The following is a 25,642-nucleotide window of genomic DNA, read 5'->3' as shown; positions in this document are numbered from 1 at the left end:
TATGGGATGCGGCGATATTAATATTTTGGGCTGATAACAATATTTACTTAAATTTTTTGCCTGAAACAAATGGCCAGTAATAAAATTTGTTCATATAATGAAAACACTTGTTGATGCACCGATATACTGTATAGCACTATATACAGTCCCAGCTTGCACACCTTTTCCAATCTCTGTTTCCTGTCAATATTTACTGTCCTATCCTAATAAAAGGCAGGCAAATGTTTTATTTTTATTTTATCTTTTAATGCTTCAGATGATTTTATGCACACAGCATTAAAATGTACAGTTTATGAATATTAAATGAAGATTCACGACTATAAAAATTAGTATTATCCCAGCAGGCACCATATTAGTCAAGACTTGAGCAAGATGCTGTAACATCTTTTTAAATTCAGTTTGGATGGCAATTCCTTGCCGTGATATAATAGGAAGTTAAACTGTAGGCCAGTATGTTTGATGTCCAATTTACTTCAAATCAAGGTCATGTCAAGTTTGTGATGTCCGTTTGATTTGCATATTTAACCTGTTTTTGATGTAAAGTTGATGATCAGAAATGTAATCTACATGTAAAACAGAGTAATTGAGCATCAACAATTGCCAATAAATAAAAAACTTAATATTTAATGGATATGTTGCACATAACTATTGATAATTTTGTCAGCTAAAAATTAAACTATAAGACAAATATGGAAGACAATTTGAGACAATCCTAATTCCATTTGGAGGCGCCAGATAGTGGAAACACAATTCAATTTAAAAGTCTTTAATCAACTGAGCACGCTCATCCTGATGTTAATAAATCTGATGTTTATTAAATTAATGAAAATTTCATTCAGGATGGTACAATGGTTCATGCATTTCTCATATTTTATAATGTCAGACTGTTGTTCTTTTTCATCCATCTTCCACCGAGGATGCCAACTTTGCATCATAGGGTAACATTACATCAGGGTAATAAAACGGCTTCCTTCCATGTTGTTTATCTTCTGTAATAAATTACACAACTCCAAACCAAGTTCAAGGTCTGTAAACAAATAAAACCACATGCTTGTGATGTACTGCTCCCTGGGTTACTCTCCGTAAATCAACAGGAGATTTGAATATGTCCCAAAATGTGGTATAGCACGCTTCTGTGTTCCTTTACATTTAAAGAAAGTTACACATCATAAATTTTGCACTGCTGTTTTACCTCAGCAGTTAAACTGTTCTGTTTCTAATGTGAAAAGGTCTATGTTTTAGATTTCTTGAGGTGCATTAAAAATCAAAGACTCTTTTTTTTCAGAAATGAAATGCAAACACCAGAAGCGAGCACAGCACATTGCCATCCAGGGCTCAACTTCCAAATGCAATAGTGGGTCAGAAACAAGATTCTTTCCCAGTCTGAAGCAGCGTTTCTCCTCGTGCCTCCGGCTCTCCAGGAAGTAATGAAAGTCTTTCAAAAGGATTTTGGTTTAACTTGGAGGTATGCAGACTTGCAAAACCAACTCAGATATATGTTTTCAGGACGAGACTTTCCTTTCCAGCTAGACTTTCCCCTTGTGATTCATTATGTGGTGTGATACTGGATATCAGCGAAGAGCACTGGGCATTTAGTATCATGTGGTAATGCAAAGCACTACAGGGATTCCCGTACACAACTATGGAGAGATTCATTACCATTAATATGACATGTAATGAGTCTAATGCATTTTCGTGGATTAATCTGATTTACAATGTTCAGAGGGAGAACAAAAAATGATATGCCTGATGTTCCATCAGCAAAACATTTAATTTTATAAACCAGCAGTAAATTTGGCCACATAAAATTTATGCCCCAAGTGATTGTAAAACATCCTTCTGACCAAGAGGCTATGCTTGAATGCTTGAAATATGTTTTGCAGACAAATATCAAATTTAGAATAGTACTTCTTTAGACAAACTTAAGATCATCTAAGTGTACTCAACTGTGCTATTTTGGGACACCATGAATATGAACTAAAATGCTCTTTTAATGTACTATCTCTGTATTTAGTTACCACTTGTAGTACACTTGAACCATCTTTTATACACTAGTACACTCAAGTGTACTACAAGTGGTGATACCAGATACAAACAAGAGCAGAGAGGCTTCAAATATCCTGAAATAAGAGCAGTTACATTCATTTCTGTGAGATGAAACAAATGAGTCGAGGAAAAAGAAAGGTATTATTCAGAGCTGGATCAATGCCTAATGCTAGGTTTATCTATTACTCACTAAAATTGTTGTTATAATAGCAATCCTATGAAACAGTTCACTGAAAAATGTCATCAAGATCCACTAAAATTCTGTCATTATTTGCTCACCCTTTTAGTTGTGAAGCTTTCATTCTTCAAACACTAAGCATAAACAACATAAAAGTATTATAAAAGTTGTCCATACTAAAGCTGGGTGAAATGGCCAAAAAACGTATATACAATATCAATCTCTATCACAATATTAATTTACCAAAAACAATCTATACTATACTATATATATATATATATATATATATATATATATATATATATATATATATATATATATATTGGGGGTGGGGGATGGGGTTTTTGGTTCTGTGCCTAGCAGAAAGCACCACAGCATCTCTTGCATATTCATCTTTAAAATAATTGGAAAATGCTAATGCTTATGCATTCAATTAGATCAATAGCTAATAAAAGTCCATGAACTCTCTGATCTTTTTTTTTTATTTTTTTTATTGTTTTGTTTTTACTAAGAATAGTTTTCCCCCTTACAGTTACAGTTTTAGGCAGTCATTGCCATTTCACCAGAGAAGCTTGAATCATCACCGGGTTGCAATTGTAACGGATTATGGCAGATCATTTGTCTAGTCAGGCTTAAGGCCGGATTAACGAAAAGAAAGGGCAATGCATGATGGGCAGTCTGACTGTCAAAGAGATTACAGGAAATGAGACTTTTCTGTTTACATATTTAAAATGACAATCAGGTCATGGCAAAATTTAGGAGATCAACTAAACTCTCCAAAGCATCCCAAAATGGTACACAGCTTTTCATATGATTTTCATAAGATTACAGGAAACACTTTTGAGACAGCTTGGGGAAATAGGAGAGTACTCTAATACAAATGAGATTTCACAATGGAATGACATTGGTTTAGCTCTGCATTATAAATGAGTGTCAGACTTTTGATTGACGATTATTACTTAAAAAATCGAATGCTTCAGCAGAGTTTGGTGCTGAATATTAAACTGAGATGAAATCCCAATGGATTTTTGCTAAAGAATTTCCGTGAACCAGCACTGTAAATCTAGCAAACGTGCTGACTCCTCAGGCAAGATGTGCAAACACTAAAAAAGATTGCAGGAATTGTGGGAAAGCAGGTTAATAATGAATCAAGTATTTGGTCTTCACTTCTAGAAAGGGTTAAATGTATGTGTTGCTTTGTGTACTAATTCCAGTAGAGCTCACCTCAATCAAAAGAAAAAAAAAGATGAGCTGAGGTTAAATTAAGGACAACTATGCCAAAGAAAGATGTTTAGGACTTATTTTGAATTCCAGCGCGCAGCCACAGGGACAGCGATCAGAACTGACAGGCCACACTGCATGTATTGGCCAGAGCCATTCCTGGAATTCCCATTAAATATCCAACACCCTGTACATCATCACACAGGAGCCCGTGAAAGCGCATGTGACATAAAACTGTTAAGAGGCCTGCCTCAAGAGTACATAGCTTAACTTGGAACATAAAGTCATTCCATTATGTCAGTGGGCAATGAAGCGTTTGTTTGTGGTTGCTGCTGAACCTTCGGTAATGAAATGCAATGGGATCTGCTTGACTAAGGAGACAGCATCCCATGACAGAAGCCTTATTAATGAGCATGTGGGGAGAAAAGAGTACGTATGCCCAGCACCAAGTCTGAGTCTAAACCGAAATAGGGCTGCAGAGTTTCAGCTGGCAGTAATTGGAAACCTTTTGGTTTAGTCTCTCATCATATCCCAACATGTCAGACTCAAGGGACTTGCCTGTCAATTTACTAGATACTAAGTCTGTCTTGTAGAATGAGCATTGTTTGAAGGAATACAATAAGGATAAATAAAGGCATATTGTCTGTTGTTGTTATTTTTATTATAGATATTACATATAGGGTACAGATGTCTGAGAGCACACTGAAAGTCTAGAAGGCAAAATTTTAAATCTGAACAAGCAAAAGCAAAAAGTTCAAGGATTATGAATCAAATTTTAAAAAAAAAATCTAAGAAATGATGCAATATTAAATGCTGCTGCTAAAGCAAGATACACATCTACCAAATATTAATAAATTCAGCTTTTTACTCAAATTGTTATGCTGAAATTATACACTACGACTGCTCCAAGGTTAGAAGTCAGTAAGGTTTGTTATGTTTTTGAAAGAAGCATTTTATGCTCACCAAGGCTACATTTGTTTGATTAAAAACACAGTAAAACAGCAATATTTGGAAGTATTAGTGGCTACAATATATATATATATATGTACTTACATTTTAATTCATAATTTTGTACAATGTACTTATTGTGTACATACATGTTTTTACATTGTACTTATATTTAAAAAAAAAGACATGTAATTACATCTGTATCTAATTTCTGTAATTACATTTATAATTACACTGTTGACCCATACTTTACACCTTAACCCACCCTTAAACTTACCCATACCTCCAACCCTCTCCCTAACCTTACCCCTGTCCCACCTCAATAGCAGCAAAAGTGTTTTACAATACAATATGAACACAATAAGTACATTGTACTTATTCTTTAATGTAAGTACATAGTAGTTAAGGCCACCTAATATAAAGTGGGACCAATAAAAGTAATGGGAAAAAAACACTTTTGAACTGTAGTGTAATTTACAATGAAAATGCAAAACAGAAGGTCTAACGTTAGGACCCCATGGTATCAACAATATTAACATAAAGCAAAACTAAAGTAAAACTAACTAAAATGTTTTAAATAAATCTGCAATAAAAATCTAAAATACAATCAAAGCATTGCCTTCTTCCTTGTTGGGGGCTTTAAACCTGAATCCAAATATCTATAAAGATCTGTACCATCTGGTTACGATGGATCAAATTTTTCTATGAAAGAAATCCTTTAAGGTTTCATTTGATGCATCATATATTTTGCATGTGCATTGCATTATGGATAACTAACTCAATATGTATTCTCAAAAATTCCAATAAAACCTTTTCAGTCTTTTGGAAATAAAAATCTAAATGCTGAAGACATGAGGTTTGTTCTAAATGAATCAATGGATACTGTATGTTTCCCATCAAATTGAGATCATATTTTTTTATTTATTTAGAAGTATTCATTCAAAATCAGTAGCAGCTTTCTTCTTAAATACAAAAGCATATATAGCAACTTATATTGTCACACTTATTTAGGTTTGCCAACTTAAGCACTGCCACCCTCTACTGATTCAAAGTATAATTTCGGACTTTTAAAGTAAATATTTAAATGGATTTCAAATAGCTAATATAATAGCTAGCGGTTTAAGAGTGGAAAGCTGGTTGCTTGATCAGTTGAATGTTTGACTCTGATTCACTTCTCTGGTCAGTTTCCTATTTCCCACAGTGGCTCACTTATTCACGGTTTCTTCTGGGACTGGACGAAAAACACTGACGGGCCTCCTGTGTGACAGATCTGGAGGATCTCCTGGGATGAACTTCCAAGATAAACTCCCTAGCGGTACACTGAACACAAAAACAACAATTCTCTCTCCAGGATCAACACGGACCCCTTCCTGCTGCAGGACTGAAGATTCTGCTGAATTTTCTGCTTGTTTGATAACCAAAAATATGTGGTTTACTAATATAAATGCACATAAATTTGTACGACAGAGCATAACATGGCTTCTTCACACATAGTTCACATAACTTTAAGAAATAAATATTTCTTCTGTTAAGAATACAGTGATAAAGTTTCTTGTGATATGTGTTTGTTTTCTTGCCTCTTTATTGCACAAAATGAGTATATACTACAGCTGTTAATTCAACAATCTTTTTCTATAAAATGCTTAAAAGTTAATGTTATGGCACTGGACTAAAATGTGCTGATTATTCTCATATTACAACTTCCTTAAAACTGGATCATTTTTGGTTTGTTTGTTTTTTTCACCTTGTAACACTTATGGCATTTCTAGTCAAAAATGGCAAGCCTACAAAAATGGCATGTGTAGCTCTCAAATATTGGATTCAAACTTTATATAAACTGGTTTTCTTTGAATTAGAATGTGTTTTGTATTTCTTGTTAAAACTGAATGATCATAGGCCTCACTGATCAAAGCTAATTCTCAGTTTTTAAGAGGACATTGCCAAATTATCCATAAAAAAAAATGCTTTATTCACTCAAAAACTGAGATGCATCTGTTCAGATCAATGTACAGTAGTCTATGATCAATGAGTTCCCAAAAGAAAATTCAAAACCTGTGCTAAATGAAAGAAAACAAGTTGACAGCAATATTAAATCCAACACCTGATGATAAAATACCATACAAGATTTACAAGCAAATTTTAAAAGGCCAGTCATTTTTGACCAGGAAACGCAAATTTGGTAAAGGATATTCAGCATCAGAGCAATTCAGCTTAGTAGGCTACCATCTAAATACAAAGCCATTGCTGGGTAAAAAGTACCATATTAAAAAATAATAATAATACATAATTCACTGTGATTATAATGATCTTTTGATGGAAGTCATTTAGAAACAAACTGTGAAATTGCTTCAGCCTCAAATTATGCTCATACATTTATGCAAGTGAAGACAAATATCAGGCATGCTACAATGCATTCAGCAAACCACCCAAGTCATTTAACTTTATTATTATTATTGTAAGCCATTCTTAAGATGACACAGGCATATTAATATAACATCCAGAGTTGTAAATCCACAGCTCTGTTGACTTGCCATCTTTATTTTGAAATGCAAACTAAAAAAGTGAGAGTTCATTTACTTTCTATTTATTTGTGTATTTTGGCTGAGATTGTCCACAGTGATGTCACACAGCATATGGAGCACAACAGAAGGCGAGATAGTTCTGGCGCTATTCTACAGATGTCCAGTCGTCTGTGCGTGGCTTTTTTGTTTAGCTATTCTATTGAAAGGAAGATGAACCCTGTGTTCATATAAATCAGCAATTTTCAAGTTCTCTCAGCTCAGTAAGTCAGCTTGTGTTCAGGGCTGCCAAGTCCAGACTCCAGCAGAAGAAAATAAGAGACACACTTAGTATCTTGTGGGGAAAATAAAAGATACTTTGAATTCTTTAAGGCCACATATGCCATTTCAGATCTATGCAAATTGTCACAATTGACCACATTTGTAAACAAAAAACTACTGCTAATTCAGCCAAGACCACTTACATCAAATTAACAGAATTGCTTCAGATTGTCAATTATTTGGGGCAGCTGTGTCCTAATAGTTAGAGAGTTGGACTTTTAACCCGAAGGTCACAGGTTTGAGTCTCAGTGCCGGCAGGAGTTGTAGGTGGGAGGGAGTGAATGAACATTGCTCTCTTCTACCCTCAATACTCATGGCTAAAGTGCCCTTGAGCAAAGCACTGGACACCCAGTTGCTCCCCAGGCTCTGGATCTATAGCTGCCCACTGCTCCGGTGTGTGTGTGTGTGTGTGTGTGTGTGTGTGTGTGTGTGTGTGTGTGTGTGTGTGTGGTGTCATCCACTTCCAGCTACAGTATTTTTAGCTGTACAAAAGCATTTTGATGCTTGATATTGCAAGTATGGTGTAACCATATTATTTGAATGATTTTTCTTAATAAGGAAAACACGTCCTTATGCGCCAGGTGAGCTCAGGTGTGTTAGTGGTTCCATCCGCAAGGTCCAATTGTATGACAAGAATAGTTTTAGTTAGATCGTCATCTGCTTGGAATAAATTGGACTTAAGAACAAGGCATATATCCAACATATGTAATTTTAAGAAGACTCTAAAACAGATTATTATTAATAGCATTACACCAGTTAATTTGTGACTGTTATATAGGTACTGACATTTTCAAATGTTGTATGTGTGTGAATGTGTATATGTGGATAAATGTATACATGTGATTATGTTATATGTAAGTTATATGTATATTATATTTGTGTATTTTTAATTGTACATACGTTTCAGCACATTATGAGCCCCAGGAAGACTAGCAACCACATTGTGGAAGCTAATGGGGACCCAAATAAATAAACAAATAAATAAGGAAAACACAAAAATTTGACCATTTACTGTATTTTGTTATTCTTCTCGTTATTTCCCTACAATGGCTAATGAACTGGAAGTCTCGCACGTTCAGAGTAAATGGCTTACTCACGCATTGAAAAATAAGTTGGATAGAGTAAATAATAAATGTGACACAGCATGCATGGTTACAAGGCAAAGATGTTTACCTGAACATGGCCAATAAATAGAGACCTAGTAAATTCAGCAATAGATCTTATAACAATGAAAGATTGATTCAAAAGCTTTGTATATTTGGTATTAAGCAACAAAAAATGTAATCCTTAACTCAAAACAAACAAATTAAATTAAGTTTAACTACATATATACTGTACGTTTTTGTCCTTAAAGTGCATTCCTTATGTAGGCAGCACATACAGCAACATAAAACACATGAAATAACGGACGTTTATAATTTATTAAATATAATTTAAGTTTAAATAAACAGGAACATAATTACCAACAGACACTAAAGGTGCAGTCACAAGGAAATTTCACTTGAAAAGGCCACATTGTTCACATTGCAAAGATTATAGATAATTACATTTTATAATAGTCTACCGGTATTGTAACTCAAGTCCATTTGCAAAATTCGCTTTCACATGGTTTACTATTAAAATGATTGGAAAATTAACAAAAAAATATGTGATGGCAAATTAAACTACTAAATCGTTCAACCATACAGCATTGTTTCGCTTTAAGAAATAACTTTTTAAACAAACAGAACAAGAAATCAAAGCACAAGATGAATGTCAATGCCAAAATATTGCTGATAATGAGTTATGAAACTGAGGACGTTACTTTCCAGACAGGAACGCCAATGGGACATTGTCTGATTGTGTGATAGATTGCCACACAGGAAAGGCCTACAACATGGGTGATTATGTTGAGTATTCTATGGAATTAAGATTTAATGCCAGTGGTAACAGAATTTTTTTTATATATATAAATTTTTAAATGGTAGACTTGACTAAGATTGTTTAAAACAACGCAATATCCACTCAGTATCAAGGAAGCTGAAGGTATGATTCAAATAAAAACCCTCTGAAAGATTTATAAATATTTAATTGAATGACTACTGATGCTTTATAGTTAAGTAGATGGTCTTGTTTGGGTGTTTCTTCAGATTTTGTACACTGTTTTATTAAAACAGATTTCAACCTTTTCTTTTTTAACCTATACTTGCATATTAATGTGTTGTTTTATTACAGTGGCAGGCTAAATGGAAAAGTCTGTTGAGGTTCCCAGGAAAAAATAAAATAAAATCTCATGACATTATTAAAATAAACTGCAAGAGAAAAAGGCCATGGGGACATTTACTTGATGTGTCTCAACATTGCAATATTTGGTCTTGTTTCATTGCAAATAAACATGTGCTTCATTCCAAAAGTACTTAATTAAAAGCCTAATATATTTTAGCCGTATCTATATACAGAACACAAAATGTGTGTGTGTGTAAATATATATATGTATATGAAAATAATTATCTGGCATATTTATCACTATTCTTAAGAAAAGCAATAAACATGCCAGATTGTACTTATCATTGATCTGGATCATGTTACATTAAAAAACAACTCACTGTCTTTATTGGAAAGTGAAATGCAGGGAGAGCAAGAGAAATATAAAACTGTCCAGCAAGTATGCATCATGTCAACATGCATCATGTCGCAGTTGCATTTTCTGAACTCCTAGGAACTTACCCTGGAGGACATGAATGCAGCATGAAGTGATGCTTGATAAAAATAACAGGGAATGCTATGTCATTCTTTGAAAGCATTTATTTTGTGCAATCACCATGAAATTGTCACGCAAACTGTGGAAAATACTGGCCATAAGGTTTTGTTTAGTCAGCCAGGGTAATTTTTGTTCTGTTCTGGCAGATAGCCGTGCCTGATCCACTGTCTGCTCGGCCACTGGAAAGCACTCAACTTAAAAGAAGTGATATGTGTGCTGGCCATTGCTGATTAGCCATTGCATGACTTGTGTTTGTGCTGAACTGTTACTTTTTAAACAAATGCACGCACCGTTTCCATGGATTTAGCTGTGGCCTATAGTTTATAAGCTTGAAAAACAGTGATTAGTTGATATTGGATGTAGAGTTTCCTCAGGGTTGATTTAATGTGCAAGCCAGTTCCATTTGTCCCTTAAGGTGACGTGTAATTCTTTAGATGGTAAAACACCTTCTCCTATGCCAACGCAACTCTCAAACACCCACTGTAGGAAAATTGGTTTAAACACTTGTTTAAAGCAATTGCTCTAAATAATACCTGTTTGACAAAATATGGGCTACACCACTCTGAAATGTATCATAGCAACAGGTTTGGCAGAAAAATATAGAAAATGTGAACTTCCCAGCATGCCAAAGTCACAAAACATGGCCATCTGCATATTGGCACCATTGCTGACAAATTTAGCAAACTTATAAGGACTTGACCTGAACGTTTTCCATTTAACAGCCTGTTTAGTCATTTAAAAAGTCAGTGCTCCCAATTAGAATGGTGAGTGTGAAATGGCAATAAGATTTGGTTCTTTTCTTTAGTTTGTATGTGCGATTGTGTTTAATACAATCTTTTCAGAATGTTGCAGAAATGCAAGTCTCAGTCAGTGAGTGTGACTTTTTTAGAATCTGTTTAAGTTTTTGGTGATTTTGTTTGATTTCTTTACAATATATCAGAGAGATATTGAGTTTCACTTGAGTTTCTTGGAAAGCTTTTACAAAGGCCCAAGCAACTGCACCATATGGGACAAAATATCAGTTTTGTTGCAGAACATCAAATGTCTGTTGAATTAGCAGAACGTTTTGTTGCGGCTCTCTAACAATATAATTGCAGGAGGGTTCTAAAAAATCATTATTTTTGCAGTTTTGTTTGTGCTGCAGAGATTACACACCTTATATGCTTTTATTTGTTTTGTTTGTTTGTAACGAGACTTTGAAGCTTTAATTTGGAAGGCTTTTTCGTTATGGTCAGAAGTGTAAAGTAGTTATGCCTTTGGGTTTATAGCAGTCTGAGAGCGGAGCTGGCAGTACTCCCAGACCTCAGTCTTTTCAAGCGGTTATCACCCAGTAAACATCAGGGGCTGCTGAATGACAAGAGCACAGAACTTGAGTTTTATTCACTGGTGCTGTGAATCTGTTTGGATGAATCCAGTTGAATCTCTCACAATGTCAGAACAAACACCTTTTGTTTTGTTGTTTACTTCCTCGCACTGTCTTTCTTGTAAGTTAGAAAAAAAATACATAAATGAGTTATCACGTAATGATCCCTTATAAGAGATGCTGGCAAATATTTAGTATTGCCCTGGTTTATCAAATTAGTGTCACGCTGATTTTCATTAGGCTCAACACAAAATGACACAAATGTTGCCATGGTATTTGAAATCTCAGCTTCCCTGGTACATGGAAATGTGCTCTTTTTCAAGGGTGCTGGCGGAGGAGGAGCACTCTAAACCTCTCTGTGCAATATCGTTCACAGCCAAAACAGATAAATGAGAGTGCGTAAAATAACTGAGAAGTGTCGCAGAGTGGCCTGCCCACATTACTCCTCTACCCTTCCATTAATATCATGTTCGTGCAATTCATGAATTATATCGCTGGAGGGTTAAAATATTTTTAATACACCTTTGCAAATATCTGAGATGCTAGCATCACTGTCTAATTGCTGTAGAGAGTAAGTGTTACATGGTTATGTTGCCATCTAGTGAGAGAATGGTAAACAGGCATAGATGTGCACGTTGAACGTGGTTTCAGTGAAAAGATGCTGATGTTCACATACAAGACTGCTTTTTGACTTTTGAAGCCTGCTTTTCACAATAAGACTTTCAATCAATAACGTTACCCTTTTGTCTTTTCCACCACCTGAAAAGGGAATATTTCTGTGTGCCCTTGAGTCTTATTTTGCCTGGCTGCCATTTTATGATTCAATAAATCTCTACACTTCGGCAATCTCTGCAGTTCTGCATAATGGCTATCAAGGACAAATGGCATGTTCCCACTCAACAGTAAGTAGCTTTAGAACAACTACACACGAATCTCAATATATATCAGGTGGTTGCTCTGAAATGGCGTAAAAGGCTTTTTACATGTAAAAAGTCAAATACACTGCGTAGGGGAATTTATAGTTAAGATCTAAGGACCATATATGTGATCATTGTAGATATGCAATGATTTATGCCAAAAAAATCATTAGGATATTAAGTAAAGTTCATGTTCTATGAAGATCTATCTCGACCAAATCTCGAGTCAGAGATGCAATCAACTGAAGATTAAACATTTACTGAAGAAAACAGTTTGCAGTTTCATCAGCAGAAGTCAGCTTCAGTACTATCGAGGAGTTCATAGACTGCTCTGCATATCATAATCAGAATCAGAATCAGAAAGAGCTTTATTGCCAAGTATGCTTGCGCATACACGGACACACAGAAATCTTAACAGATGTACATAAAGTTAAAAGCATATCTCTGAAGATTATTTAAATGACAAACAACTCTGGAGACTGCTCCTGTACAGACAGATACTACAGACACACACAAACATACATAGAGAGAATACACAACTTCTTCAAGGCTGGGTTGTTCAAACCTGAACATTCTAATATAATGATTTGGTGCTCATGAAAACTGTAACCTATTTTTACAACAATATTTAGGAAACATAATGACTGGTCCAAAATCATGACTGTTACATATCACCCAGCCCTAATTTGACGTTTGGTTACCACTGAGTGTTAGAATGACTCAAGGTCAGCTAGCAGTCAGCAGACCACAGTTATCAGCTGGATAATCATGACACACAGCTTCGCCCTCACTGGTGAGAGGCAGGCTGGAAGACAGGGCGTGAAAATGGATGTGTCATCGCCTTCGATTATAGGAGTTAGAGGTGAGCGTAGGGAGACGCTTTGCCTGGTGTAACCCGACCTCAGTGGGGTCTTCAATGTACAGATGATGAATGAAACTCTTGAGTGAAGGACAGGTCTATAGGCTAAGTGTGTGTGTGTGTGTGTGTGTGTGTGTGTGTGTGTGTGTGTGTGTGTGTGTGTGTGTGTGTGTGTGTGTGTGTGTGTGTGTGTGTGTGTGTGTGTGTGTGTGTGTGTGCGTGTGTGGGCATGTTTTTGTGACATATCAGGATACAACTCTGTATAATGACATGGGTATGACACAGGTATTACAAGGAGAGGGTGACTTATGAGGACATAACCCATGTCCCCATTTTTCAAAACGCTTATAAATCATACAGAATGAGGTTTTTTGAGAAAGTAAAAATGCACAAAGTTTCCTGTCAGGGTTAGGGTTAGGGGTAGGGTTGGTGAATGGTGATAGAATATACAGTTTGTACATTATAAAAACCATTACGCCTATGGGATGTCCCCACTTTTCACAAAAACAAACATCTGTGTGTGTGTGTGTGTGTGTGTGTGTGTTGCAGGTGGTCCAGTTTGAGCTTTTTTTGTGAATTTGAGTTAACTGATTTAAGACATTTTGTTTAATAATCAATTAAGATTAGCTTAAATAATGCTTAATGATGTTTTTTTAAGTCAGTGTATGTACAGTATGTAACAAAACAATAATGACTGTTTTCAAATAGGTTTCCCACTAAAATTGAGTAATGTTTTTATGGTCCTTTGAAAAAAAAAATGTCTAAAATGAAATAAAAACTGATCAACCAGTGATGCCAACTTCATTCATTAAAAATGAGTAATGAGTCAGAAAACTCTTGATAAATGACTATTTGAAATGTATTCCTCCTTTAGGGCTGAAATCACCTAAGTTTTCATCTGACAGTTTTAGTCTTATTAGATATGTCATCAATAATACATACAGATGGCTGAAGTAGCAGGCGATAGCGGATGTAATTTAAAGACAGAACTGGCTGGAGGTACTACATTTATCTACCAGTGGACAAAATTGACTAGAAACTTTTTTTTATTCAGTCAATAAATTTTTCTGAAATATTCACCAAAGTTACGGGTCTTTAGCAATGTGAGTTTATATATTTATATATATATACATTTACATATACATATACACATAGATATACACACATATATGTATACATATAGATGTATGTATATATAGGTGATTTGCTTTTTGGTAAGAATTGCACCGCAGCTCCTGACATGATATGCAAGTCAGCGTAAAGGTGCAGACTTCTGCTGCTAAAAGAACAGGCACTGATGTGAAAACCCTGAAGCCTGAGTAAATTTTAAAAATCCTCCAGTGGAATCCAATCCAAAATGATACCCTTCTGCACTTCTTACATGACAAAGCCCTTGTGCTGCTGGGGTGACCAAATGTAATCTTCAGATGCGGGAGGGGTGGCCTGATTAGATTTAGTACCTGGTTCTGAGGCTCTGCAGAAGCTCAGAAAACGATTTACAGATGGCCACAGGTTGAGGATGGACAATGAATATAAACCCAACCCTGTCCAGGGGAGAGACTGAACAAAATGAACATAAATCTAAGAGCCGGCTAAAACCGCAGACTGAGGATGTAAGATAAGACCTACTGAGAAAAGAATATTGAACCGGAATCTTAATATCGCTTTGACCTTAGCAAGACCTAGACAGACTATTTTTCTTAGACATCAGCTAAAAATATTTTGAGTCATTGGTCTCATTTGTGTACCTTATTTCTCTTTCCAAAGTCAGATATTTGCTAGAATTTCACAGAGAGGGATGTTTTCGGGAATATCTATGATTTTTGTATAGCCTGGAACACACTGTATAAGTCAAGAGTTTCAGGATGTCCACAGATCAAAAGTTTCAAAACTAATATATATATAAAGGGGCTTTTAATGTTTTGACAGAAGATTTATTTGCAATAATGGCATAAAGGACATGGAACTGTATACTGTAGCTGGCCGTACATTTTAGTAAGGATTTGTCACACAAAGATATTTGAGTATTGGGCTTTAAACTGTGTGAAATCCCCTGGTTTAGGTCATACGCAGTCACCCCTGGATCAAAGGCTTCACTAATGGATTTTATCTTACTTCTTGTTTTCCAAATATTAGCCAAGAGTTTCACATTTCTAGACCCTTCACAGAAGTGGGTCAACCATTTTAACCTACTGTACTTGTAAAACACAAATCAAAGGGCCTCATCCCTGCTCCAGAAGGTTTGTGGTATGCTTTTATCTCATGCCCAAAGAATCTCAAATAACTGTATATAAATACAAACAATGTAATTTCATATCGAATAAGTGAAATGGTTCATTTGTCAAACACATGCACTATACAAACTAACCATTTTCATCTCTTTTCATTTGAGTCCTCCAAGTGTCCTTCCATCAAAAGCCTCGTCAAATACAGAAGACTTATCTTTTCCCCTAAAAAGGTAACCTTATAGTTCCTAGTCATGTTTCACTCATACCAACCTATCCCGATTAGACCTACATTCATACTATGACCTCTATAGAATGTCACAGAAGCTCAGTCTCAAACTGTGCAGCCATTGTTGGGGTCGGCCATGTTATCACAAGAGTTTTCTTTTCCACCCTTTTTTCTCAGTCACTTTAAAAGAGCTTGCCACTTAAAGACGTAAGCTGATATAGACATGGACTACTTTTTAGAACAGCACTCATATTTACTTAAATTTGTGGGTTGAAATTGAGTTATGTGTGTATTTGGGTTTGGTCAGCACAGAATGAAAGCACAGAAGTCTGCTTTCTTTGCTGTATTCTTTACTATCTTCACAATATCCCTTGGCTCCTGCCTGATTTTTATCGCCTACTAAGATCTAATCTTTCTTCGTCTTAACACTTGCTTGGTACTTAGTGAAACGTTGGATATTTGACACGTCTTAATCCCTTTCAGTCGTGACTACCTCAGAGGAATATATGAGAGCCTTTTTGATAAAGCGACTGAATCAAGTCCGACCCTCAAGCTTAGCTCCTCTGGCAGGTGAAACCCCAGAGGAAGGACTGCTGGTTTTTGATAAGGAAATCCAATCGGTGCTGGAAAGGAGACGTTTAGCATACAGAGAGAGTCTGAAAGCAGCGCCTGGTTCTTTTTGGTTCTTCACTTAACACCTGATGAAGTTGCAAGGCTTTTCTGTGACAGTGTTCAGGAAAGATCAGTCCAGCGGACAAAGGAAGGCAAGGTGAAAGCTGAGGGATCCATTTGAAGACGTCACAGGGTCACATGCAGATGGCCAAATATAAGAATGGTGTTTCTGGATTTGCAGCACATGATGTTGATGACTCTTCTAGATCTGATTTAGAATCAAGACTGCTAACTCAAAATTCAGGAGATCTAGATTACAAAGAAGACGAGCTGAAGAAGAAGCACCATGAAACCCTTGTCCAAATTCAGCTTGATCCTAAGGGACATATGGTCTGGCTTGTTTTTACGTGACATATTCTGTGAGTTTTTGGGAACTGTTCTTTTCCTCTTCATCAGCCTCTCTTCTGTCTTGCTGTGGCCACATGCAGGGCCTCTGTCATGGGACTCCATCACAGATGAACCCCTCCCTACGCTGGACTCTTCTTTGGCATGCTCGCCCGACCCACTGCATGTTTCTTTGGCTTTCGGAGTATCTATAACCCTGGCCTCTGTCTGCCTGGGTGAGGTGCATCTCAACCCGGTGGTTACCCTGGCTTTGGTTGCAGGCTTGAGGGTAAGCCCCTGGCGGGCTGTCCTTTTGGTGGGAGCGCAACTGCTTGGTGCCCTCAGTGCATGTGCTCTCCTGTTAGGCATAACGCCGACTGCCCTAAAGAGCAACCTGGGGGTTAATGAGGTGAGATGTGTTGGATTCTACAGGTTTCTCTTAATCTGTCTATAACAGGGGTTCTTAACTTTAGCCCTCAAGGTCCACTTTCACACAGAGTAGGCACCAACCTATAAACTTACCTGATGTAACTTTCAAGTAATCCTGAAGACGTTGTTTAGCTTGTTCAGGTGTGGTTGATGAGGGTTGGAGCTAAACTGGACCTGAGTCAGAGCTGAGAACCCCTGGTCTATAAGGTTCCCTAATATTACTCTGACATCTGTGTTCTGTGTATTCTGATATCTATGCTCTGGATCTTCTGATCTCTTCTCTTCATCACTGTTCCCACACCCTGTTCTTGGAGGCACTGAAACAAACCTTTCCTAATAACCTGATCAACTCGTAGGTTCATTGGTATAGATTCCTAAACTTGAAATGGATTGGTCAAATTAGGGCGATATCCAAGATTTGAAATGTTGGGGTACCTCCAGGAATATCTGTGTTCTGGATCATCTGATTACTGTATCTTTTGATACTGTATCGGTCTGGATCCACTCATATCTGTTTTGTTATCTGTGATCAGTGTGGCCAACTTTGCCAGGATCAAAATTAAATGTAGTTTAATGATTCGAATGTAGTTTAATGAGCATTTGATTTCTCTCGAGATCTGTTTAAATCTTATTTAAAAGAGACCGTTTAAATGTATCTAAAACATTTCTGTGTCTATAGTTAATGTGATTGCTCAATAAAATCAAGGCTTTAATTCACCATTATTACGTTAACGCTAGGTAATTACCAAGTGATTAAGCCACTCTCATTTATTTCACAATGTAATTTAATGATTTCTTGCAAATTATTCTTAATTTCATTGTGACATGCAGAGTGTTATACTTTTCATTCTCCAATGAGCCAATTCTCCTTTTAATTTTGATTAACCATTGATGGTTGTTAGTTAACAAAATGCATAATGTAGAAATTGGGTTTTAAGGCTAGAAATGTAAGAAACCATGTTGTATTCTGTATTATTCTTGCTCAGAATGACTCAACATCCCAGTGCACCTGTCAAAGTGGAACGCTGCATTTTATTCTGTTCTGTCCTTTTCATGTTCTTTTTAGTACAATACAGATCTGTCAAAAAGTTTGTAATAGTAAACAGAAATACAGAGGCATTGTGGTAGAAAGAAAAAAAACATTAGAAAGAAACTACAGCTAATCTCTGAAAAATCAGAAACGAAAAAGGAGTGTACGGAAGGAGTAAGTCTGTAAATCACTAAGAAGAAGAAAAGAGTAGGAGAGTGTCAAAATAACAATGTCAAGAAAAATATAAATTTGATGGCAAATGTGCTCTGCGTATGTCAGAGAAAGTGAGGAAAAAGTAAGATGGCCATGGATGGATGGAGGGAGATAGAAAATTAGAGAGAGAAGGGAAGAAAACATAGTTTGTCAGGTAATTGGAGTGAATGAGGAAAGAAGATAGAGGCAGTTAGAAAAGAGAGATAGTGTCCAACAATAACAGATAAAACTCCACTTACCCTCCTTCAGGTGGCCCCGGGGGTGTATCTGTATCAGGCTGTGTTAGTGGAGATGGCTGTTACATTCCAGCTAGTGCTGTGTGTCCAGGCTGCCACTCATCCTAAATCAGCATTTTCCTCCGTGGCCCCAGCCGTCACCGGCCTGTCGGTCACCCTTGGTCATCTTGTGGCAGTAAGGATGCCTGATGAGATTTCTTTGTACTTATTTAAAGATATGAATAACATTGTTCATTGTACAAACATTGAAGTGAACTGAATGCTCACTGTTTTCTCACATGAATTTTGTAAGTTTTGTCTTTTGATGAAAATGTTCTTTACTTTCAGTCAGCACTTAGTTATATAACATTACATATAATATTTAGTCCATATTAATTCATTAAAGTCTATTTTCTTTGTCTGAAATGTAATTTGAAGTCCATTAATGGCTGAAAACTTCTGGTAGACATTTGCTGCATTTTTTTACTAAACATAAAATAACTGCTTAATAAATAGGGGGCGATTTGGCAAAAAGTGAGAATTTGGCAGGAGACCCATAGTTGCCCTTTGATGTTTGGTCTGCAGATTGGCTTCACAGGCTGTGGAATGAATCCTGCCAGGTCATTTGGTCCAGCTGTGCTAACTATGAACTTCCATAATCACTGGGTGAGTAAACAAATCTCATGCGGTAGAAAACAAAATAAAACAAATTTTATATATATATATATATATATATATATATATATATATATATATATATATATATATATATATTTATTTATTATATATATTTATTTATTTATTATATATATATATATGTATATATAGGAGTAGGAGAGTATATATATATATATATATATATATATATATATATATTTGTGTCTCACATACATATATATATATATATATATATATATATATATATATATATATATACATACATACATACATATATATATATATATATATATATATATATATATATATATATATATACATACATACATACATACATACATACATACATACACATATATATATATATATATATATATATATATATATATATACATACTGATGTTTCACACAGGTGTATTGGGTTGGGCCTTGTGCTGGCTCTCTCCTTGCCTGGCTACTGAATGACCTGGTTCTCCATCCTCGTTGGAGCTGCCTTGGGGACTGGGTGACAGAGTGTAAAGAGACACTCCTGAAAGATCTTTCCAAGCAGTCCCGAGGCCCTGAAAACCATGTGGAAGCATAGTCATTCAAATAAACCATGTATCTCCATGCAATATTTTAGAGCGTCACTGAGCGTCACTCAATTTGTTTAGAAGTTTGTTTAAAAGACCATCTATACTATTACTGACTGAGTTTGGTGGATTGTGGATATGTAATTCTGACATCAGATCCTCATGAATCCACGTATTCAGGACTTGTCCAAACAGCATCTAATCTCTCGCTCCACTGGTGCCACACATAGACCTATAGCCGAGCACACTGTGCTTTTTGCATAATTTTTGCATGTATTCTGCTAAAATAAGCTGCTATTGTGTTGTTTTGTTTTTGTTTTCTTATCTTTATGCCTCTTATCTTTGTGTAGTTTTGTCAAATAAATTCAGTGCAGCATAGAATATTGCCAGTGTCCGAAAATGAGCTGAAATTCACTCTGGGCTTATAATTATTTAACACTTCTCACTTTATTGTAAAACAGATTTTCTTGGGTTCTGAGTCTTAATAGCAATGCATATGGCGTTAAACAATCAATAAGAGAATACATACAGTATTGCATACTCATCCACCCCTTTGAAACCCATTGAAATTAAACATCTTTCATGTCAATTCCCTATATTATTTCTATAGTGATTAATACAATACAAAAAGTGACAAAGCAGATCTAAAAGACAATAGTGTGATTATTTAGCTCAAGTCAGTTCATTGTTGGTTCAGTTCAGATCAATATCAGTGTGAAGTTCATCAATTTGAAATTAGTTCAATTCAGTAGTTCTACAATAGACAGTAATGATGTTATTCAACTCAAGGCAATTTAGTAGTGATGATCCAAATGCGTCAGCATCTCTTGTGGATGGATATTGTTAACTATTTGTCTCTCTCTCTCTAAATATTTATGATACATATTACATTTTTTTAAATATAGTTCATTAGTCTTGTTTTTTTTTTTTTGTTTTTTTTTTTGTAGAAAATAATGACACTTGAAATAATTCTCATTTTACATGAAAAAAGCACAGAAATAAAGTCACATTTTCAAAATACCCAAACCTACTATATCTGTATGTCCCCCAGGGGTAGGATGCAATAAACAGAGTAGGAAAGACATTCACCAGAGCCAGATAAACAACTTATACATTTATGGGAAGGAATGTAGAACAGCAGGTCAATTTTTCATACTTAAAGAGCAGCTGAATTGCTTCAGGGTGCACTCAGACCCACATGTGCAACAAATCTAAATGGGAAACTGAAAAATGTAATAACGACTTTGTGTTTTTTAGATGAGTAGCTATAAGTGCATAATCTCTTAGGGTGAGACTTCCTGAGCGTGGCTTCTGCTTACACATTTCTGTCACTTCTCTGCTAAACTGTTCCTCCCTTTTTGTCTATCTTGAGCTGTTCAACTCTTAGTTCTTTTTTGGTAAATTAGTAATATTAGTATTTTTGGTTTCTTGCAATAATGTGGACATACTGAAAGTTGTAGGTGTAGTTGGATGTTCCTATTATGGCATCTAATAACAAAATTAACTGCAGTACTTTAAACCAGCAAATTCCTAATAATAAATGCCACAAAACGCTCACCGAACATCAAGGAAACCCATGACATGTACCTCATTTTATCTGAAGGAAGCACATCGGAAACATACCCACAAGTGTCATGTTAACTTCAATAACCACAGCGTAGTATAAGTGGTACCGAGCTCTCCCAAAGGGACAGAACAACATTACCTTCTTCCTAGTGGCAGAGAGAATTGTGCAGAACGGCTTTGGGCGACTATAACAAGCATCTCAGCGAAAATGGAGCCGAGGCTGAAAGTCAGTCTGCGGTTTTTCATTGTGTTTTTGTCCATACTCATTTATTCGACTCACATCAGTTGCTTTAACCTGAATCTGAACAACTACACAGTCTTCTCTGGGCCTGAGGACAGCTACTTTGGTTTCTCAGTAGACTTTTATCAGCCAAGCAGCAAAAGGTGAGTGGTGATGGTGTCTAGAGCTCTGCGTATTGATTAGTTGGTTGACTGCGACGGAATCAATTAAAACCTTCACCCAAACATGTTGCACTTATGCTACAATTACACAACAATAATTATAACCTCATTCAACTATTGTAGAGCACCATTCAAATTTGGGGAGTATTAAATGTTTTTAAAAGGCTGCATTTATTAGATCAAAAATACAGTAAATCTATAACATTGTGAAATTATTACAAATTGTTGAATTTTCTACAGCCATTACTCCAGTCTTAAAGGTTCAGATCCTTCAGAAATCATTCTGATATGCTGATTTGGTGCTCACGATACATTTGTTATTATTCTAATCTGTATATTACACTGCATGCAGTATAAGTGTGGTGGCTGGAGCCCCCAGAGCAAACACCAGTCAGCCTGGGGTCTCCCGAGGTGGCTCTGTCTTCATGTGTCCTTGGACATCAAGCGGAGAATCGTGTCAAACTTTAAACTTTGACCAAAAAGGTGAGTAGCATCCTGCAGTGGGCTATACAAGTATGCATTATTTAATATTTGATTTCACAAAGAAAAAATGATTGACTGAAAAATGAATTTTTTCCCTCTCTCTCTCTCTGTCCATGTTTCAAAGGTGATGAAAACATCACATTTGTTGAAATGCTCCTAATGGCTCACAAGTCCAACCAGTGGTTAGGTGCTTCGGTTCGAACCTACAAAAACTACATCTTGGTGAGTTACTGCAGTTCACAAACAGCCCTCACAAACCAGTTACGGTTGATTTAACCATTGTTCTTCAGCCAAATTATTTTAAGTTTGACATAATTAGTCAGATTATGCAGTATGCTAATTATTAAGGGATGTTTTATAGAATTTGTGTCAGCATTTCAGGTTTGTTTTAGCATTCCGCTGCTTTAATCAACTTCAATTTTAAGTTGTTTTAAAAAAACACCAACCTAAAATAATTGAAGTACTTAACGTTTTTTACCGTAGACATACGGTCCCATAACAAATGGTTGCGAGTGCATTTAGGCCACGCCCACACTGGGCTCTCAATTGATTTTGTATTGCAGGAAGCTGCCTCCTTGTTGTTTCTGACTTATAACAAAAAAAACAGAGCAATGCCTAAAAGCTGGTCTGTGACAAGCTGTACAGCAAACAAGCTAAACAACCCAGAACAACGTTTTTATAAGCTGTCAATTATGACACGTGTAGCTCTGTCTCTATTGTTACGTCCTCAACCAAACGTTTGCAAACAGGTTTTGAAATTAAAGGGATACTCCATCCCAAAAATGAAAATTTTGTCATTAATCACCTACCCCATTGTTGTTCCAAACCCGTAAAAACTTCGGAACACAATTTAAGATATTTGGATGAAAACCACAAGGCTTGTCATGGCAATTGTATACTGTTGTTGTTCTCTTGTTGGTCTGACTGCTTCTATTGTTCTCATTTGTAAGTCGCTTTGGATAAAAGCGTCTGCTAAATGATTAAATGTAAATGTAAATGCTTGTGACTGTCCCATAGACTGCCAAGTAAGTTACACTGTCAAGGTCCAGAAAAGTATGAAAGACGTCGTTAGAATAGTTAATCTGCCATCAGTGAAACAACATACAAAAAGTATTCTCGTCGTTTCCTTATGTTACGGTTGAATGACATGGGGTCATTTTCATTTTGAGGTGGAGTATCCCTTTAACACCTACCAACCCACTAAATGTGTCTAAAATGAAGCTATGGCAGGTAACACTGTCAAAGCACTAGCCAATTTGACTTCATATGCTTCTTCTGCAAAGATTAATTTTGTTTGATACTTATTTCATTTGAATAGTAACAGCCTCAATGTATTATTATTATAACTGACTGATTAAATGTAAGAACTTGACTCAAAAGAAGATGCAGACTTTTTAAAAAAATGGCTTCATATAGGTAAAAATGCCCATAAAAGGTAAAAAACAATTTAAACTTATTCAAAAATATTCACTAGTCACTGCTGTGAACTGACCATGCAGAATATGGTCAGAATATATATATATATATATATATATATATATATAAACTATAGGAGTCAGCTGTCCAGTGTCGTCCTTAAGATATCAGCACAATAACACACTAAGCAAAATAATGTCTAATTATATTTTATCCATAAAATTCCAGAAAATATTGAGATAATATGTTTTTGTTAATATCGCACACCCCTAGTACTGACACAAAATGATTTGCAGCGGTCGCTTTGTCATGTCCAGTGTAGACAGCCTTAAGCTGAGGGTTTATTTGTTTGTTTTACTTTTTTTGGCTAGAAGTTATGAATGGCTGGTAACTTAAAGATCTAGTAGCCAAATTGGCCGAGTGGAAAAGTTAATTTTAATCCCTGTTTGCAAACATTCACAAGAGTCCGTTTATTAGCGTGATTTGATTAACTTGTAGCTTTGTGGATTCTGAAACATTGTTAGTTCTAATGAATAATGTATGTATTATCATTATATAATGTGTGTGTGTTATGTATTTCCTGTTTGGCAGGCCTGTGCTCCCTTGTTCCACTGGAACGTGCTTAAGAAAAAGGATGAAGCCATGAATACACCTGTTGGGAACTGCCAGCTTTTGGACATGGAAACAGGAAACGTTGTAAACTACGCCCCCTGCAGGGAATTATATGTAGAGAGGGATTATGCCAACTACTGTAAGATACTGTATTTACTGCTGCCCTATTCAGAAATATAGCCGCTATGATTTCAGTTCTGTTTATAATGATGCATTATAAATTATCTGTAATTATTCTTCAATGTCTAATATTTCATACACTCTGACCCAATCCCTATGTGCAGTTCGTGACAGACGTTACTGTGAGGCTGGATTTACCACAGATATCACAGAGGTTCCTTGCTTCTCTTTTAATGACAGTGGAGTAATCTGAATAGCTATTTGAATGTATTTGCATGTCCATACACCTGTTTGAAGTCAGAACTAATTAATGGATTAATTCATTCCTTGGTTACCATACAACGCCATTATATTAAATTAAATTAAATTAAATGTATGCATTTAGCAGACGCTTTTATCCAAAGCGACTTACATTGCATTAAGGCTAACAATTTTCTCCTAACATTATATGCAGTGCATATGATACCATCAATATTTATTCAATTGTATAACATCTCTTTTTTCCTGTATTTAAAAACAATGGTTGTGACAGAATGGCAGATTGATAGTTGGTGCACCAGGAGGCTATTATTTTCAAGGTAAAGTATGTTAGAAAAGCTTCAGAATGTGGAGGAGGCGATGATACAAAGAATGTTCCTTCTAGTCTAGAGCAAGGCTGATTTTACCGTGATTCAAATATTTGAAAATATATTTTTGTTTTAAATGCGAATTGACATAGCACTTTGAGTGGAGTTTATGTGACTTTGTGAAGTGTGCTGGGACTATAGCGGCACTGTCACACAGCTTTTCTCTTTACTTCAGGTCAGATCATCACTGCATCTCTTGCTAGCATCATGAGCAGTGGCAGTGCATTCTCTCGCAGTCACTCACTGAGCAATGAGACCAAAACTCTACAAAGACATGACAGCTTCGACCTGTATCTGGGTAAGAAGTGATGTCTGACATTAGAGACTGATACTAAGTTATCTATTTTCTTTAAAAATAATTATGATGATAAAATCATCCAGTTAGGTTTTGTCATTGTTCTGCATCATAGGATACTCTGTTGCTGCTGGGCATTTTAATAAAGACACCATCACAGGTTATAAGCATAAATAACAAGCCATTTATTTTTTTCACCTATTCAGTTAAAAAAAAATGCAATACTAGTTTCATATGCAGCTCTTATCTGTACTGTTTTCTCACCTTTATCTGACGGTGATTGCAGATTATGTTGTTGGCGTCCCAAACGATTTGCACACCGCAGGCTCTGTAAGCGCTCTTACAATGTTACGTGGATGATTATGCTCTTCAATTATCCTCTTGTACAGTTACACAATTGATTATGGACTTGATCGGTGTAAT

The 25,642-nt window shown here is 35.9% G+C and overlaps 1 protein-coding gene and 1 pseudogene across 1 annotated transcript in view; both read left to right on the top strand.

Moving 5' to 3' along the window:
- Window positions 1-13,021: 13,021 nt before the first annotated feature.
- On the top strand, window positions 13,022-19,710 carry LOC113047628 (aquaporin-4-like; annotated as a pseudogene).
- A 1,658-nt stretch (window positions 19,711-21,368) lies between these two features.
- itga2b (integrin, alpha 2b) overlaps window positions 21,369-25,642 on the top strand; it is a 15,430-nt gene continuing 11,156 nt past the window's right edge. The window contains exons 1-9 of the mRNA XM_026207771.1: window positions 21,369-21,649; window positions 22,020-22,150; window positions 22,275-22,372; window positions 24,158-24,317; window positions 24,463-24,512; window positions 24,831-24,876; window positions 25,100-25,222; window positions 25,335-25,379; window positions 25,506-25,549. Coding sequence (XP_026063556.1) covers window positions 21,474-21,649; window positions 22,020-22,150; window positions 22,275-22,372; window positions 24,158-24,317; window positions 24,463-24,512; window positions 24,831-24,876; window positions 25,100-25,222; window positions 25,335-25,379; window positions 25,506-25,549 — 873 coding nt within the window. The 5' untranslated portion in view covers window positions 21,369-21,473. The remainder of the gene's footprint in view (window positions 21,650-22,019; window positions 22,151-22,274; window positions 22,373-24,157; window positions 24,318-24,462; window positions 24,513-24,830; window positions 24,877-25,099; window positions 25,223-25,334; window positions 25,380-25,505; window positions 25,550-25,642) is intronic.

The sequence above is a fragment of the Carassius auratus genome, chromosome 28 (genome assembly GCF_003368295.1).
Source record: "Carassius auratus strain Wakin chromosome 28, ASM336829v1, whole genome shotgun sequence".
NCBI classification, from domain to species: domain Eukaryota; kingdom Metazoa; phylum Chordata; class Actinopteri; order Cypriniformes; family Cyprinidae; genus Carassius; species Carassius auratus.
This window is presented reverse-complemented; position numbering and strand designations above follow the sequence as displayed.